The sequence below is a fragment of the Myxocyprinus asiaticus genome, chromosome 33 (assembly GCF_019703515.2).
Source record: "Myxocyprinus asiaticus isolate MX2 ecotype Aquarium Trade chromosome 33, UBuf_Myxa_2, whole genome shotgun sequence".
NCBI classification, from domain to species: Eukaryota; Metazoa; Chordata; class Actinopteri; order Cypriniformes; family Catostomidae; genus Myxocyprinus; species Myxocyprinus asiaticus.
This window is the reverse complement of record NC_059376.1, coordinates 39,809,293-39,821,072: the sequence shown is the minus strand read 5'-3', so window position 1 is coordinate 39,821,072 and position 11,780 is coordinate 39,809,293. Positions and strand designations below refer to the sequence as shown.

The 11,780-nt window shown below is 36.4% G+C and overlaps 1 protein-coding gene across 2 annotated transcripts in view; it reads right to left on the bottom strand.

The window, feature by feature from the left end:
• Window positions 1-278: 278 nt before the first annotated feature.
• Window positions 279-11,780, bottom strand: part of LOC127423717 (dedicator of cytokinesis protein 5-like) — an 82,422-nt gene continuing 70,920 nt past the window's right edge. The window contains exons 47-51 of one of the 2 annotated variants that reach the window (XM_051668236.1): window positions 10,274-10,440; window positions 4,896-5,040; window positions 4,469-4,619; window positions 3,020-3,141; window positions 279-2,855 (exon numbers count right to left, since the gene is read on the bottom strand). In XM_051668236.1, coding sequence (XP_051524196.1) covers window positions 2,754-2,855; window positions 3,020-3,141; window positions 4,469-4,619; window positions 4,896-5,040; window positions 10,274-10,440 — 687 coding nt within the window. In that variant the 3' untranslated portion in view covers window positions 279-2,753. The remainder of the gene's footprint in view (window positions 2,856-3,019; window positions 3,142-4,468; window positions 4,620-4,895; window positions 5,041-10,273; window positions 10,441-11,780) is intronic. The other variant, XM_051668237.1, reaches the window with a different exon arrangement.

The window sequence follows — 11,780 nt, the reverse complement described above, 5'->3', positions numbered from 1 at the left end:
ATCTGCTGCCGTGTCAACTCACACACATAACCTCTATTTTTGTCCTATAAGAGAGAACAGATGTCAAGAGTACAATGTTATCCTTAGGCACAGTAAACTCACGAAGATGACCAGTTATTACTTAACAGCCAGTGGCCAGAGACACTCAAGGAGGATATAACAATTTAAAGGAGAAGTGTGTAATTTTTGTGCCACTAGTGTCATTAAATGGAACTGCAAAAATAATGACTGTTTTCAAACAGGTATCCCGAATACTCGTCTGCTATTTTTTTGAACAAACAAGCAGACCCGCCCAAATACACTCAATTATAATTTGACACGGCAGGCTGGTGGGGATATCCAGACAAACAGAACAATGTGTTTATAGTGCAATATAGAAACTGATTTTCTGGAAAATCAATCTACAAATGGCTTTCGTACAGATGTTTCTACATATAAAACTGGAATATAAGAGCATATTTTTATCACTAAGTGAAACAAAATACATCAGTCTGACAATTCAGTCTCTCAAATACAGGGAAAAACCAAATACACAATGACCCCTAAAAAAGTATTTGAACTATTTGAGCCACACTTAAAAATATATAAATTCCCAGTATTTTTAAACAGTCCAAATAGTTCAGATTAGGGCAACTAAGTTTTTACTAATAATTAATTATTATTTTTTTCTATTAAGGTTAAGAAAACTAATTTAGGTATTACCAAAGTGATTACATGATCTGAAAACTATGTAAACATTTGTATTTTCTATTTTCAAATAATTTGATTAATTGATTCGGTCAGCAAATGCTAGAATTTTAACAGAAAAATCTAAGCACCAGATCTGGTTTAGTATACTATATTTTTAGCATAGAAAGTATTTCCAGATCCAGCTTATTTTCCAGTTTTCCATTAAATGTAACTTTTTTTTTTTTTTTTTTTTTTTAAACAAAGGTTAATTTAGACTACTGACAAATTAACTATGAAATCATTAGTCACTATTGTTGAAACATTAAACAGTTTTGATCCATGTTTTGGGGCACTTTTATTCAAATTGACGTGCAAGAATTCTCAAGTAAATAACAAGTTTTTTCATTGGTATTCTCTGGTTTATCCCTGCCTAAAACAGCCCACTCTGGAAAACTATAAATGACAATGATCTTAAAAACACATTTAATTGCTTTACTGGAAAAAAAAAAAAAAAAAAAAAAAAAAAAAATCAGATATTAAAGTGATTGATGTAGGCCTAGAGATTCTGTTTTTGTTCAAAATGAAACAAAACAATAATAAAAAAAAAATATTATAGTATATTACAATTTCAAGTTTAAATAAGTAAAGAAAAATGTAATATTTACACCTACAATCCCTTTTAAAAGACATTGTTCTGTTTTTTCCTGGAATTTGTGAACCTTCTACATATCATTTGTTCTGATAATTTCATGATTTAACACATAACTATGTATAAGACTTTCATACAGAAAGATAATGTGCCAGGTGCATATCTATTAAATATGACCATATTTGCAACTCTTACGCTCAACACTCCTACCGTACAAAACTATGGAATCTTTTTGCAAATTGACATTACTATCAGAACCTATTATAAAAACACTAATGCTGACAAACCCAATGTACAGCAGTTATTAACATGTGGACTGTAGCTGTGTAGATAAGAAAGACCCTGTTATGATACAGTTTTTTTTATATGTAGAAACCAACAAATTCATAACTGAAGTGTTTCATTAAAAAAAAACAATACAAAGAGTTAAGATATCTGAATGTGCAGTTATTGCTCTAGCACAAACAATAAAGACAAATGTTGAATCACACAAGAAAAAAACTTCAAATAAAGAGAAAAAAAAATACAGTATATGCTTTCCATACAGTGCACGCACTATGAAATGTGATATTTAGACTTGAGGTCATTGAAAAAAATCAAACTTTATGTAAGACTAATTGGAACTAAGATCCTCTGAACTTTTTTAAAGCATGTGTAGTTCCAAACTGAAATGTACCCATCCAGAAAACTCAATCATGCTGTGCCAAGGTAATATTTAAGGTGCCTGAGTGTTAAATGATGGGTAGAATAATTCCCAGATATTTGATCTGCTTTTTGCAAACATTACAAACAAATTCTTGATTTCAAGCCTCTAGAACCAAACATTGACTGGCTGGTCATACATTTTAGGGTTTTTGCATTTGGCTCTCTACAGTGACAAATATAAAAGCAGTAAATAATCTTCACACCAAAAGCCTTTTCTGGCTTTTCTAAAAAGCGATGGATGTTGTGGGTGCAACTATAAAAGTTTTGAATGTGTGAAAGTACAATGAGTGGTGTGCAAAGTGAATATGTGCATGGAAGTAAAAGCATTAAAGTCCTTGCTTCGGTAGCCAAAATTATTTTAAATATCTCTATTTATAAGGCACAGATACAGATTTGGATAAACCCATGCTGTCCAATGGAAGTAAGGCCAATGTTAACATTCAACAAACAAACATTTTGGTCACATTTCTGTGCAGTAGTTAGAATACACACTTGAGGTTTAATTCCACTTATGAAGAGAAATTGTCATATCATGGTGAAAAAGCAGTTTTGCTACAAAAATTATCATATTTAATCATTAAACCCAGATATACATGATGAGAACAATACACTCTCAGCTCTGGAGGAGGAACAAGAACCGTTTCTCAGTAAACCAAACCCTCGAAACAAAGATTTGAGACATTGGAACCACTGGAATCTTCTTCTGGACCGTTGGAGAACCGGAGTGACTTTATTGTGGATTGCTCTCATAGGTGGGAAACATTGACTTGCGTGTTTTGGGTGGGGGAGGCGGAGGCGTGTTTTCAATTTTCATTGGTAATGGAGGTGTGAACTATGGGTGAAATAAAGGAGGAAAAGTATAAAATATTTTGTTTGGTTTACCACATTTTTCTCTTATTTTTTTTTTTAGAATATAAATGATTAACCCTCGATATCTGCATTACGTGGAAATACATGTCATTATGTGATGACAAAAGCGCACCAATTTCCTCTTACCTCGGAGGTAGAGTTGTATATGTTCTCGCTATCGTGGGGGTGTTTCTTGGGGGGCCTGGGAGGAGGAGTGCTTTTGTTGTCAGGCGTGCTGTAGTCACTCTCATTTGGAAGACATGTGTAACCTAAGGAAGGATAATTGAAATTTCTTTAGCAATTTTTGTATTATTCATTTCTTTATTTTATGTATAGGCTATACTGTATGTGGGTGATTCTTCATCTTTGGGCACTTTTAGCACTGTGGATTTCTAGAAAGTAAACTTTGATTAAATTTTTTTCACACTCTCAATTTTTTTAATTAAGTGATTGTACATGCATTATAGAAGGCATATGTCATCTCTGTCATTTTTCCTTAGTTTGGGCTGTCACAATTATGAAATTTTGCATATTTCTTAAGGTGCATGTGTGCTTCATACACCTTAAGAAGTCATTTTTACATGTTTAGCTTCAAACATATAAATCAAATAATAAAATAGGTAAATATCATTTCAAGGCTTTAAAAAATAATGTTTTAAATATCAAAATATTTCTAAATACTTTAAATATGTCTCTTTTACACTGTTGCTTTTGGAACTGTAAAAATAATAATTTTCTTTTTTGTAAAAAAAAAATAAATATATATAATAAAGAGATATTTATATTATGCAATAGTAAAATATTCCTGTCCAATTTCTTTTCACTTTCTCACATTATTTTAATGCTCTTTCATTAAACCCACGAGCCCTTATTTCTCGTGAAGTAAAAGAGATTTCGTTTCATTTTATCACTCCACAGAAATACAGTAAGCGTGCGTCTCCTCCTCTGTGTCACTGCTTGTCATTAACACTACATGACCAGGAACATTTTCCATCACACGATCGTTAAATTAAAGTGAAACAGGGTGCTCAAAGTTCATATTTGTTCATTTATATTTTCGCGGAAGTTTGGCGCAAGCTTCTGCTGACGGCGCGTGCATCAGAGTGCTTGAGAAGCATTTCACGTGCTGCTCCGGTTGACATCCGCTGTGCGGCTCAGTGACGCTCAGAGTTCAACTGAATGAGACACACCGTTCATGACATTTATACTTTTGAAATTCTTTTGAAATTTGTGAAAAATTGATAATATTATTTTCACACAATAAATAAATATTGAAATATTTTATGCTTATTTCACTATTTTTGTTTGATTATCATTGTTATAAACATGTAATAACTTACTAATGGATTTTAATAGATTAATATTGAAAGTCTGGGTCTGGGATAAGGCTAAAACAGTTAAATCTATACATAAAAGTCATTTAAAAAGTACCAAAAATAAATTATGATGCCTGGTAAAAAGTATTAAAGTAAATTTTAATGTGACCTTCATAAAAAAAAAAGGAAAATCTAAAAATCAAAACCTGGGACATGAAAATGGTAAATTGAAGAAACACCTCTCTATTATACATGTGTGTATGGATGTGTGTGTACTCACTGGAGCTGCGAGGTGTGTGCGGTGAGGCGGGCAGAGGGCTGAGTGGGTTGTGTAAACTCAGTGTGGATGAGTCGCCATGAAACAAAGACAGTGTGGGTCTCCGGTCCCCTATAGTCAGACTCTTAGGCCTCGGCTGCTTCTCTGGAGGAATCTGCAGACACGCATACAAATACGCATACACACACAACCATTAAGATGAATCATATCTAAATAGTATTACATTCATTCACTTTTCAAATATTACAAATCAACAACAAAAAGACTGCATTCATGTTGACATCAAATAACTGAATAAAGACACATTGGTTTGGAACGACATGAGGGTGAGTTAATGATGAGAGAATTTTTTATTTTTGGGTCAACTGTTCCTTTAACTGATAACCATGAACAAAAACACCTAGCTTAAAAGCATGAACGCTCTCAGCACCTCGTCTTTGTCGGCGGGTCGCTCCAGTAAGACCTGCGACCTGCTCACACTCCACTCCTTCCTGTTCTTCTTACTGATCCGATTATCTTCCTCTGAGCGGGACAGAATCGACATTCTGCTGTCACTCATGCGGGAGAGCAGCGAACTGAAAGAGAGCGAAAGAGAGACCGGTCATCTCCTGTACACCTGCAAAGTAAATCCTTTGTGTATGTTGTCTATGTGTTATGTATTTGTACAATAGCTTTCTGGTTAAGTAATTGGTTCATAATCTGGTCTGGAATTTTTATATATCTACAGATTTAAGTACTTACTCAAATCCCAGTTTTAAGGTTTTAAAGGTTCAATACAAGTTAAGCTCAATCGACAGCATTTGTGGCATAAAGTTGATTACCACAAAATAATTCAACCCGTCCCTCTTTGATTAAAAAAGCAAAACTCACGGTTACAGTAAAGCACTTACCATGGAAGTCACTGGGGTCAATTCAAAAATATTAAAATACACACTGTTTAAAAAGTATAGCCGCAAGACTTAAAAATTATACATGTTCATTTGATTTTAGTGTGATAAAACTGCTTACTAACTTCATTGGCATGATTACACTATGTAACACAATTTTTGTTCCTGGGTAGTAAGTGTTATTTCCCAATTGCTTATGCCTCAAAAGTATAGAAAATAGCTATTATTCCCCACAAACTTTGCTTTTGTGACCAGGACTGTGATATTTTTAATTGTACCTATTTCCAATGAGAAAACGGGTGAATTTGTGTCTTTTCATTCACATAAAGTCAGAAAAAAACAACATATGAATCCAAAATCCTTCTTTATCTGTGGTCTGACGAAGACACCGGCTTTGACCTTTACCTCAGACAGCTTAGGGAAGAAGTCTTGAAGGTACTTGAAGGCTGCCGACTCCTTATCTAGAGCTCTGACAAATTGTTTCATAAGGCCCAATTTGATGTGCAGTGGTGGTATCAGCACCTTCTGGGGGTCCAACAGTGGCTCCCACTTGATGTTGTTTCTCCCCACAGAGAACTCGGTCCGCTGTGGCCAGTCCCGCCTGTGGTAGTGTGCCTTGGTGTCCCTGCTGTCCCAAAGGCAAAGATAGCAGGGAAACTTGGTAAAACCGCCTTGAAAACCCATCAGGAATGCCACCATTTTGAAGTCTCCTATGACCTCCCAGCCGTACTCATCATACTTCAAGGCATCCAGCAAGGTCTTGATGCTGTTGTAATCCTCTTTGAGGTGCACCGAGTGAGCCAGGGGAAGAGACGGGTACTTGTTACCATTATGGACCAACACGGCTTTGAATATAACTTTAGTATAAATTCATGTTAATTTGGATTCATATGTTGTTTTTTCTGACTTTATGTGAATGAAAAGACATACATTCACCTGTTTTCTCATTGCAAAATAGGTACATTTCAAAATATCACTGTCCTGGTCACAAAAGCAAAGTTTGTGGGGAATAATTGCCATTTTTTTATACTTTTGAGGCATAAGCAATTAGGAAATAACACTTACTACCCAAAAAAAGAAATAAACAAAATAATTAAAAAAATGTTACACAGTGTTATGTAACTCTGATAAACCCTGCAAGTGATTTTATCACTCTACAATATTAACATGTTCAGTATAATGTTTAGATCTTGCGGCTATACTTTTGAAATCATGTGTATTTTAATGTTTATGGACTGGTCCCATTCACTTCCATTGTAAGTGCCTTATTGTAACCGTGATTTTTGCCTTTATTTTTTTATTTTTCCCCTTTTTCACCCAATTTGGAATGCCCAATTCCCAATGCGCTTTTAAGTCCTCGTGGTCACGTAGTGATTCGCCTCAATCCGGGTGGCGGAGGACGAATCCCAGCTACCTCCGCGTCTGAGACCGTCAACCTGCACATCTTAACACATGGCTTGTTGAGAGTGTTGCCACGGAGACATAGCGCGTATGGAGGTTTCACGCCACCCACCGCGGCAACCACGCTCAACTCACCACGTGCCCCTCCGAGAACGAATCACATTATAGCGACCATGAGGAGGTTACCCCATGTGACTCTACCCTCCCTAACAACCGGGCCAATTTGGTTGCTAAGGAGACCTGGCTGGAGTCACTCAGCACGCCCTGGGATTCGAACTAGCGAACTCCAGGTGTGGTAGCTAGCGTCTTTTACCACTGAGCTACCCAGGCCCTCGATTTTTGCTTTTCTTTATTTTTTGCCTTAAACGAGGGACAGGTCAACATTAATTTTTGTGGTAACACCTAACATTATGCAACAATTACTGTTGACGGAGCTTAACATGTACTGAACCCAGAATATTCCTTTAATGTGCAGAGACAACTAAACATAAGCCATTGGTAGTTTGATTAAAACTATAAAAATAGTATCTAACAAAATTAGAGTTATTTATTCATTTTTTTCAATTCTGTTTGGTGCAGCTATGGTGAAGTAGCAGCAACCTTTTCTAAAATGTCAATGTATATGCAAGTTGCCTGTCTTGGTAATTGCTCCATATACTGAATGTGATATACTGTAAGCACATTATTGTCTCTTCAGCACAACATCATCTACTAAGAACAGAAATGTAAATGTTAAAATACAAACACTGATATAAAAGGAAGGTCAGTGAGCCCAAGACACTTTTCAAATGTAATCTGCAAAATTAGATTTAGATTAGAAATGCTTTGAGGAATGCAACTACTCTGACAGATTAACAAAGAAAAAGGCCACAATGTAGATTTAACATGAACCACTTTCAGATTCTACCACTGCTATTCATGACTGTCACCAGCCATTATTTCATTTGAATGCCAGAGCTTAAAAGCACAATGAATGAAGAAATAATAATCACAGCCTAAAAACTTTCAGAAGACACTTTTATGACATCAAAAGTAAATCAAGTATAAATAAGGCCCTTATGACTTCTGAAGTCATACAATGTCTTTGTGTGAGGAACAGACTAAAATGTAAATTGTTATTCACTGAAAATCTTGACATCCACCTTAGATCTCCTTGGCGAGTTCTTGAGAGAAGTTGCATTGTCCAGGTCATAAAAAAAAATCATTTGTTTGAGTCTTATCTTTTCAATCAATTGATTTGTCAGGTTCACAAAACAGGTCTGAATAATTCTTTCATGAATCGGTCTGCTCTGGCACTCGAGGTCAACTCACTGACTCAATAATCCAGTTGCAGCAGATCTCAAGTTAACAGTTCAATGGAGAGAGGTATTGTCAGTAAATAAATACTTTATAAATTATGGACTGTTTCTCACGTAAAGCTATCGTATGGATTCAGAAGACTTTGAATATAGTGGAGAAGTCAAATCAACTGCTTTTATGATACTTTTATGGTGCTTTTGCATCCTTTTTCAGGCTTGAAAGCTCCAGTCCCCGTTCATTGTAATGGCATGGAAGAGTGATCAGTACATTCTTTAAAATGTATCCTATTATGTTCCAAAAAAAACCCATAGGTTTGTAATCCTACCTCTCTAGGGTTAAGTACTTTTTTATGTATGAAAAGCTGGTAGCTTGACATAAGCATCTTATTGAGAACATTTCAATCAAAGCACACACTTGAATGTCATCAAACACAAGCTGAGAGGATGAGAAATACGGAAACTGCATTAGTTTTCTGCTTTCCCACTCAACATCATTTCATCAAAAAAAAAAAAAAAATTCACAGAAAGAAAAAGCTTCAAAGCAAGTGTTCAAGAGCACTGATAGAACAAAAATCCTGGCCGGTCATGAATGAGTTATTTTGAATCAAATTGGCTGAGGAATTGGCTTATTAGGTGGTCTTAATAATCAGTATTGTTTAAGCAGCTACCCACAACACCCTAGCAACCATCTGGGGATGGGCATTTTGGTAATTTTGTCTACTCGTGTGGCAATGACATGTACATAACTGTATATATAGTAACATGCCTGACAAATGTCTTTGGCTGCTGCTTTGCATCTTGTTGTTCCAGTGTATTGTCTATTCATTATTATAGGCTGTTATAAAATAATCTGTTACAAAATGTACAAACGTTTGCATACTCAAAATATAATGCATCATATTTTGTCATTATGTGAAGATTCGCTGCCCAACTCAATGAAAGAATGGCCACAACGAGCATCTCTGTTCTTCCTTCAGGTTGCTGTAGTAATCTTAGTAAGCGCGCACCAGTTTTTTTAGTGACTGTCTGAACTGTCTATTTTCAAATCGCGGTTGGCTTAACAGGAGACGCTATAACCATCGCGTTTTTAATATACATGTTAAGTTGAAGTTCAGTTTTGAAGACGCTGCATTCTGTTCCATTTAGCTGTGCCTGTCTAGCTGTTTAAAACTCTCGCTGCGTGTTGAGTCCACTGCCACATGTGCCTGGTGTGTGTGTGTGTGTTTCCCCAAGTGTTCGCTCCTGGAGGGGAAGCCGCGATGCTCCGTGTTGTTGTTGCCGTGATGATTCATGAAGCGTTCCATTCAACTCGGAGAGTCGAAATTTCCACCTTTCAACTGAAAAATTAGCTGTCATCAAACGAGTGATTTTTTATATTATTTACCTGTATAATTTTTGTCAACATCTGAAGTACCTTATTATGTTGTGGATGCCCCAATGTGTATACAGAGTGCTGAATAATCAAATTATATTTTGGTTTCATTTGAGGGCAAAAAAAAAGAATAAAATTTTTTTGTGTAAAATAGGCACATAATATCGGAATATCGATCGTGGGCCCCTGAATTGAATCGTATCACGGCAGACTGTGAAGTATCGGCAAATATCAGATCGCATGCCAAGAGAATCGATTCAAAATCCTATCGTGATGAAATGTCCGATTTACATCACTAGTACCCATCCCTACTAACAACACCCTAGCAAGAATCCAAAACGCCCCCTGCATCATAGAGGTGAGTTTTAGCAATGATGAGCACTACTCAATTTACATTTTCTTATTATTAATATTCTCTGTACTTATAGGTCATAAACTTTTTTTATTTTGCTTTTGACATTTTTTTATTTAGAGGACAGTGAAGAATTGTCAGAAAATTACCCGAGCCGGATTTTCACTCCTTTTTTTTTTCCAGGATTCAAAGCTGGATTCAAAGACGATTTTATTTTCTGTTTTAAGTTATAGGTAATTAATCACTTGTTAAACAAGAATATACCAAACAAGCAGCAACAAGAACCAATTACATTTGGGGGTGAAACAAGGTGAAATTGCATTTATGTCATATTTATCCTCCAGCAGAAAAACAGAATTAAATTGGAAATGGAATAATTTGGTGACCTTTCCATGATCACTGGAAATGTGTCCTGTGACAAATTAGCACTCCGAGGGCTGTGGAAAAAGAGTGTGATTAGTTGTTAGAATAAGAGAACAGGATGGTGTGGGTACTGACTCCTGGGAGGCCGGTCTAGAGGAGTTTCCGTTGGAGGAGCCCGAGCCACTGGAGTGTCCAGAGGAGGCGTTAGAGATGGTGGACATCCGTCTGAGCGTGGAAGACATGATGTACGGCATCACCACTGACCCCACACGACTCTTCTTCTTTTCTGTCAGAGAGCAGGGCTGAAGATACAAACAAGAGATATGTTTTTAGATTATGACAGGGACCTCACAAAAAATTGTTCAGTCATTATGCCAATTTGTTGGCTGACCCAGAAGGCCAATTCACCATTGGTTTTCGCCATTCACCCTCTGAAATCTCAAATGAGTTTAAAGAAAAGCAATTTTCAATTTATGAGTAAAACAAACATAAAAAATGACACAAGTTGCTGCATAAGGACTGCAACGGTTGTCTGATTCGTTAGCCACGTAAACTCAAATCTTTGTGGTAGTTTAAGTCTTTGTGTTGCAAATTTTTAGCAACTTTTGTTTTTTAAGCACAAAACAGTTTCAAAATTCACATTTGAGGTATAAATGTGTGTAATTTATGTTGCAAAAAAAATCCCTACTGTACAAACCCACTGGGTCTCTTCCAAGTTTTAGGACTACGAACTGAACAACTCTGCTGTTTTTACTCAAACCAGCCCGTCTGGCACCAACAATCATGCCACGGTCCAAATCACTGAGATCACATTTTTCCCCATTCTGATGGTTGATGTGAACATTAACTGAAGCTCCTGACCCGTATCCGCTTGATTTTATACACTGCACTGCTGCCACATGATTGGCTGATTAGATAATTGCATGGATGATTGTTGGTGCCAGACGGGCTGGTTTGAGTATTTCTGTAACTGCTGATCTCCTGGGATTTTCACACAACAGTCTCTAGAATTTCCTCCGAATGGTGCCAAAAACAAAAAACATCCAGTGAGCGGCAGTTCATTGGACGGAAACACCTTGTTGATGAGAGAGGTCAACAGAGAATGGCCAGACTGGTTTGAACTGACAAAGTCTATGGTAACTCAGATAACCACTCTGTACAATTGTGGTGAGAAGAATATCATCTCAGAATGCTGTTCTGAGATGCGGGTTGGCGCTGTTTTGGCGGCAAGATGGGGACCTACACAATATTATGCAGGGAGGCCCCAAAAAAAAGGGGGCCACTATGTTTTATTGATCATATCTTAAAAATGCATATAGGCATTTGCACAATATTGGTGTACTTAGATTAGAAATGACTACTACTTTTTGTAAACAACTAAAATGACGTCACTGTGACGCCATCAGAGCAAAAACTTGCTAAAATAAATAAGTAAATCGTTTGGCCCCCCAAAAAAACAGGGCCACATGGCGAAAGAGAAGCACCTAAGTTTGCTGCCATTGAAAACTTAGCTAAACGATTTACTCTTTTATTTATTTGTAGCAAGTTGTTGCTCATGAAGGTATCACAGCAACGTCATTTTGATGTTTAAAAAAAAAGTTGTACAAGTACGCCAAAAATCATGCAAATGCCTTTATGCATT